This window comes from Spinacia oleracea, chromosome 4 (genome assembly GCF_020520425.1).
Source record: "Spinacia oleracea cultivar Varoflay chromosome 4, BTI_SOV_V1, whole genome shotgun sequence".
NCBI classification, from domain to species: Eukaryota; Viridiplantae; Streptophyta; class Magnoliopsida; order Caryophyllales; family Amaranthaceae; genus Spinacia; species Spinacia oleracea.
The window spans coordinates 13,833,506-13,841,187 of record NC_079490.1 but is presented as its reverse complement, the minus strand read 5'-3'; the positions used below and the strand labels follow the sequence as shown (position 1 = coordinate 13,841,187).

General features: G+C 32.2%; 1 protein-coding gene across 1 annotated transcript; it reads left to right on the top strand.

Annotated features, from left to right (window-relative positions):
- Positions 1-580: 580 nt before the first annotated feature.
- Positions 581-7,312, top strand: LOC110792509 (uncharacterized). Its single transcript, XM_021997331.2, has 7 exons — positions 581-1,272; positions 1,444-1,530; positions 2,064-2,345; positions 4,513-4,683; positions 4,828-4,881; positions 5,878-6,024; positions 6,795-7,312. The coding sequence occupies exons 1-7, from the start codon at positions 1,063-1,065 to the stop codon at positions 7,170-7,172; spliced, it is 1,329 nt and encodes a 442-aa protein (XP_021853023.1). The 5' UTR covers positions 581-1,062; the 3' UTR covers positions 7,173-7,312.
- The last annotated feature ends 370 nt before the right edge of the window (positions 7,313-7,682 follow it).

The window sequence follows — 7,682 nt, the reverse complement described above, 5'->3', positions numbered from 1 at the left end:
TATTACAGGACAATTAATGGACAAATTTGGTTTTAGCAATACTAAAGTCAATTGTTACTTTGTACTAGACCATTATATAAAGTACTCATTCGTTTCCCTATTAAGTAGTTCAGTTGATAAGTAAGGGGTCAAGTTTAGAAATGTACGGCGTATCAAAGGTTCAAACCTTGTAAACACAACCCCTTATAAACTGATCAATTGAAACACATGTTGCGACTTATCTCCTCCATGATGGTCGAGTGGCCGGACAACGAGGCTTAAGGGCCAGGGTTTCAGCTATTTGGGATTACTTGAAATCCATATTCCAAAATTAAACAACAGATATAAAACTAAAAAGAAAAGACAGCATTAAAATAAAGCAAAGTAGTACTTGATGATGGTGGTGCTTCAAGAAAAAAATTAATGCTCCTTTTTGTTAACTCAATGGTGGTGGCAGATGAAATGCATAAATAAAATCATTAAAAGTGGAGGATTCAAGTTGGGGAGAAGAGGTAATTTAATTAGGTTGGTGTGCTCTCATTAATTTAGGTCTACCCTACTCCTATTAGACTATTTCCCTTTAAATATATTGCCTTTCTTTCAATTCACATTTCCCTCCTTTTTTTCTCTTTTCTTTTTTCTTGGTACAAATTTATTAAAACCACACTCAAAAAAACAAGAAAGAAATCAAAACTCCAAAAAAAAAAAAAAAAAAACCCAAATATTAATTGGAAAAACAGAGAGGTTTAAATATTTGGATGATATATATGACTCCAATGCAAGCAATATCAGTAATCATGATCTATCTGTCCTTGTTCAAACCATAGAAGTTTCTTCCAAATTTATTTCATTTTCCAGTTTTTGCACCCACCCTTCTTCATTTCTCCCCTACATTACTATTCTAGAGAGATAAACTAGTGAGAGAAACCACAAAACAGAGGATATTCAAAACAGAGGAGATTAAAAACAGAGGAGGGTTACTCTGCTTCTTTTTTTTGGATTCAGGAACATTTTTTCTCATCTGGGTTTTTAAAAAGAATTGATAGTGAGAATGTAATTACATTTTAGAAAGAAAAAAAAAATATGGGTTATTTTATTGGGAGAACAAAGAGTTTAAATTCTTATAAAAGTTTTCATCTTGTTTTTTTAGTTTTATTTGTCCTGTTTTTGGGAGGATTTAGGGTTGTTTTGGGGTTGAATTACACAAAATATAGACAAGTTAGCAACTTGAGATTTGAGAGGATTCAGAAGCACATTGACAAGATTACCAAACCTCCTGTTTTTACCATTCAGGTTTGTCTGTTAATTAGTTTATTAACTACTGTAATTTCTTTCTTTATTTTGTAGTTATTTTTGTGGAAATTCTTTGTTGGCTTGTTTTTAAAAAGTAAAAAAAAAAAGGGGATCTTCTATTTTGTTTGTTTGTGTGGTCTAATTTTGTTGTATTTGTGTTCCTATTTTCAGAGCCCAGATGGAGACATTATAGATTGTGTTCATAAGAAAAAACAACCAGCTTTTGATCACCCCCTTCTCAAAAATCACAAGATTCAGGTTTGTTTTTCTTCTCGTGAATTCAAAGAAAAGTTTTCAACTTTAGGTGCAAATTTATGTGCAAGTTTCTTTAATTTATTTTTACTTTCCACGTGGGTAGTTGCTTCGTCCGAATTAAAACTGTCACCTTACGAACTAGTCCAAATTACATTACAAATACAAATATATACTGATTGTTGATAGAGGGGGTGTGTACAAGTGTACACCATACTAGCTTTGACCATATTATTTCGTTGAATTGTGAAATTATTTAGTGTACTTACATTTTATTTTCCTAATTTATTATTTTATTAAATGTACAAGTTTCTTTAATATTTTCTCATTTCACGTGGATACTTCCTCCGTTCAAATCGAACTGTCACGTTACGACTTATGACTAATTCAAATTACACTACAAACGTGACTATTAAAGTAGTCCACATTGGTTGTGCATTGGGGGAGTATTTTTGACCGTATTATTTCGTCTGATTGCGAAATTATTTAGTCTAATTATATTTTTATTTCCCTAATTAATTATTTAATGAATGTGACAGAAAATGCCATCAGAGATACCAAGAATGAAAATGGTAAAAATAGATGAAGAAAGGGAAGATAATAGCAAAAAGGGCAAAGAAGGGATAAAAGAAATAGAATGGCAAATGTGGCATTTAAATGGAACAAGGTGCCCAAAGGGAACTGTTCCGGTGCGGCGGAGTACAGTAAATGATGTGCTGAGGTCTAAATCTTTGTATGATTTTGGAAAGAAACGGTCCAGATCACTTCCTTTAGCTAGAAGGGTTGATGCTCCTGATGTTGTTAATGGCAATGGCCACGAGGTACGTATTTCCCTTCATTAATTATTAATTAATTATTAATTATGTGAATATAATGATACGGCATTATTACTGTAATAAAAATTATTATAATTTTGAGTCGATCATAATATAACAACAAAATGAAGATTAATTAATTGGAGGAAATGTTAACAATTACGTTTGATTATGAGTACATACTTGTTGGTGTAATGATTTGTTTGATGGTTGATAATTTGATATGGTTATAATGTACTACTTCCGTTTCAAAAAGTTATTTACTCTTATTATTTGGACGGAGCCCGGTGTAATGTTTGACTATTACTATATTCAATTTTGTATGACAAAAAATTATAAAATGTTGATATTTATAAAATACATTTCGAGATGAATCTAACAAAATATTTCATGGTAATTTTTGATAAATATAATAGTGAGAATTCATGGGTCAAAGTTTTGATTTTTAGATACATTTTTTAAAACGTAAAATACTTAATGAAACGGGGGTAGTATTAATTAGTGCTCGAGAGTTAATGATATTTGTTAATGAACGAGGATTTAATCAATAATCTTTTGATCGATTGTTATTTGCTACCTAGGTTAACTTCCACGAATGTGCATCATTGTAAAAATCAAATTGTTACTGAGAATGTTTCTTAAATTGATACGAGTACATGATAGCATGTTAACGTAATTGATAAGTTTCTTAATTTTCAAATTAATAAACCATGGCGGCAATAAATTGCAATCGATCACTATTTTTTTTATTTTATTTTTTTGACAAGAGAATCGATCACTAATTACCTTAGCTAGGTTGCACAATTAGGAAAGAGGGGACCAAGACACTCAATTAGGGAGGGACCCTTTAACAATATATTTGTACTATTGATTTCACTCGTCTTTTAACTATTGCTTTGTGCATGGTGAAAACATGCATGCGCCTCTTCTCAAAAATTACAAGGAAATTTCAATTTGAGTCAATTATGATTAATTATGTTAATTCTTTTTGCTATTATTGACAAGACATGTCATTTTGTCAAAAGAAAGCATGATACCAAGTTACCCGAAGTTACCCGAATATGACAAACTAAATTTCAATTTTTTGTATGTAATACTGCACGTACAACCTGTTGTACATAAAATATGGTACTGTACAACCAAAACTATTACTCCGTACTTTGTAGTTTGTACACGATTACAAGTGATCGTATCTTGCAAAGTACAACCAGTTATACAGTAAAGACGACTAGTTTTCTCCACTTCTTTTACTTCATCTTTTGCAACTAATTACTCCAAAAAAACAGGAAAATGAAGAAGAACTAACTCCGTACTTATTTTGTACCCCATAATTATTAGAAAATTTTCCATCCATCAAAATAAACTAGGAAAAATAAATGTAATGCCAAAAATTTAAAAGCCAATAGGGATGCAAGGAAGAAACTCTAATTAGATGGGACTATCCAAACCAAATTAATTATATCCTCCATTCCTTGAATTTTATTTATTGACGGATCCAAACCAAATTAATTATATCCTCCATTCCTTGAATTTTATTTATTGACGGATCCAAACCAAATTAATTATGTCCTCTATTCCTTGAATTTGAATTTTATTTATTGACGGTCCCAAGATATAAATGCACTATTATGCTTCACTCCTTCCACCTAATTTTAGGTACTACTCCCTCCGTCTCTTTTTGTTTTTTACGTTTTGTATTTTTCACGCGTTTTAATGAATAATTAATTTGCATAAAAATCCCTCAATTTTTTCATTTAAACGAGATAAATTACGTTTATTTATAATGTTTTCACTTTTATCAAAATTCTGATATTGGGAAATGAGAAAAAATTTAATGTCCCAATGGAAAAGTGTGAGAGATTAAATGACCCAATTAATTTGATTGGTTAAAATAATAATTGGACACAAATTTTGATAGAATACTAAGTTATTTGTGTGATAATATAAAAGGAAATGTAAAGAACATTTTAAAATATCCAAAAAAGAAAACGTAAAAAACAAAAAAGACGGAGGGAGTACTTAATTTTGATTTTTGACAATTACTCTGTATTTCACCCTTAAACAATGTGTGATCCGGGTTTGGGGCGATACTCCATGTTGTTACTTTAACATCATTTTTAGCACGATTATTTTATAAGTTACAAAACATTGAAATTTGAGAGTGTGTATGTAGCATGCAATAGCTTACACGGGGACATCGGGAGAAATATATGGAGCAAAGGCGACGATAAACGTATGGGATCCATCCATTGAGGAAATGAACGAGTTTAGCCTTTCCCAAATTTGGGTTCTCTCTGGCAATTTTGATGGCTCTGATCTTAACAGTATTGAAGCTGGTTGGCAGGTAATCTATTTCAATTCTTTAACCAACTCCGCCCTTTCATGTTTCATGTTTCGGCGTACTCCGTATATTGCAATTATTTTGAAACGGAAGTAGTAGTATTACGTTGCATGGAAGCCCTAAGGATTTGATTGTTGTACTAGTCAGGTCAGTCCGGAGCTTTATGGTGATAGCAGACCAAGATTATTCACTTATTGGACGGTTAGATTTCTTTCCCTATTAATTTAATTTGTTTTTTTTTATTCTATTTATTTCTGAAAAATTATTGGTACAACATGCAAGTAAAAGTCAACACATTAATATATTTACAAAATAAAAGAAAATTTCAGAAAATGGGATAAATTTCTTTGAAATCCGAAAATACACATGGGTAAGTATCTTTGAGGTCAAACTTGATACACTCATCTACTCCGTACTATTTGTTCATTATATAAAAAGTCAACTCTTGTATCAACTTTTGTCAACGATATTTCTATGGTTTTAGCATCACGTTGAATTTGATCTAAAGTACGGAGTAAGTATTTCTATTAGAAGCACTATGAAGGATGATCATCTATTATACACTCGAGTGTACATATTTAGAGTTGTACTTCTGAAGTATGATCATCTATTATACACTCGGGTGTGCACGTTCATACACACGTTCATAGTTTTTGACCTATGACTCGTGTGCAAAGTTGATGACACACACGTATGCCTCCTTAGTACTCCTAAAAAAATTGAGGGGGGGGGGGAATGGATGGTGGATCCAATAGCAATAGTAAATACATTAAATAAGATAATGGAACATTAATTAGGTAGTAGAGTAGTGTACTAATTACAAGTAGTGGTACGAAAGTGACACTTCCATGTGCCTTAAATATCTGAATTATGGATCAACTGACCAATTTGATTACACCAATTTCCAAAGTAAATGGACCACTTATTCATTGCATACTCCTTATCATGATAAACCACTTGAGTTAATTAGTGGAATAATGAATTTTATTTAGTCAACGACTAAGGGCATCTTGTTTATAACCCTGAGAGATGCATATATCATTATCCTTATAATGAATTGTTACGGGCTTATTGCCATTAAAATGTCACAAAATAACTAAATTAATCGGAATAATGTGTAGATATTGATCAATTAATGATAATAAATTGAGATTGATTAGGGATGAATATTAATTTTGGTTGTTTGAAATCATGCAGAGTGACTCTTATCAAGCAACTGGATGCTACAATCTTCTGTGTGCTGGGTTCGTGCAAATGAATAGCAGAATTGCTATTGGTGCTGCTATTACTCCGGTTTCTTCGTTTTCAAGCAACCAATTTGACATCACCATTCTTATTTGGAAGGTTAGACACGATTTTCTATATCGTCTGTTAATTATACACTTGGGTGTAACATTCACATATAGTTAGGGGTATTCAAAAATCGGCCTGAACCAGAAATATGGATCGAACCGGACCAGACTGACTCCCTCTACAGGGCCTAACTAGAGACAACCGGTTCAATCTACTGGTCGAGAAATATTATTTTCTGGTCTTCGATCCGGTCTAAAATCTTTTAAGAACCGTTTTGGACGGGATCAATTTTTTTAATAAAATATGAATATAAGCCGCTTAAAAGGTTTCCTTTTAATGTGTTAGAAATGTTACTATATTATTAGATATTCTACCGGTCAAATACGTATTTTTCTTGTAAAATTATTTTCCTTTGAAAAAAAATTCGTTACAAAAAAATGGTGTCTTAAGTGTATGAATTGTCGTTTCAAAAATGATAAAGGTCGCAATGATGACATGTCATGCTTATGTGTCATGATTTAAATTGGAAACTAAAATATTTAACTTATATAACCTATTATACATGTTATAAAAAAAGGTAGGAAAATCTTAATATTCTAATTGTTTCAATTTTCACATCGACTATCTTATTTACATATTTTCATAGTAAAAATATTGCATTGATAGTAAAAATATTCAGATGACGCATAGCCTACGTGGCGCCTATATGTACCAATTAAACTCAGACACGTAAGATTGCGACAACTAAATATTGTCGCAACTTGCGACCTTTATCATAATACACCTCTCATAATAATTTATTTATATTTTGAAAATTGCAGGACCCAAAAATTGGGAATTGGTGGATGAGTTTTGGGGATGACACCCTTGTAGGGTACTGGCCAGCAGAGCTATTCACCCACCTAACAGATCATGCAACCATGGTAGAGTGGGGTGGTGAGGTGGTCAACACACGGGCCAACGGGCTTCACACCGCGACACAAATGGGTTCGGGCCGTTTCGCCGATGATGGGTTTGGACAAGCCAGTTACTTCAGAAACCTCCAAGTTGTAGACTCAGACAACAGCCTTAGTGCACCACAAGACATCCAAATCCTTGCTGAGAACACCAATTGTTATGATATCCAGAGTTCTTACAACAATGATTGGGGCCAACATTTCTACTATGGTGGGCCTGGGAGAAGCCCAAAGTGTCCATGATCTAAGCCCACATCCATTTAGAATATAATTTTTTATTTTTTTTACTGCTACTAATTCTTTTATTTTGCTTTGTTTTAACCAAAGGTATATATTTCACAAATTCATCACAATGCCACTTTTGATTTTGTTTTTTGCTGTTATTTTCTAGTTTTTTTTTTCTTTGGTCAACTTAAAAAGGGGACAAAGAAATGTAATTGTGAAATAATTAAGAAAGAAAAACACTATTCAAAATAGAAGTGGCAATATCTTTAATTCGTAATCCTAGTACTATAGTTCTATACACTTATATTAGCTACGTAGTACTCCGTATGTAGTATGTTGTTGCTACTTCATGAGCTGGAGGTCACAAGGTCGGGTTCCGTATATATTTGAGAGTGGTTTAAGAGTTAACCTGCTTAACTAAGCTAACTAAACTTGTATAGTATTAGTTTAGTAGGGTCATTTTTCTTACATGCTAAATAAAACATATATAAAAAATATACTACGTTTAAGAAATACAAGTTGTGATCC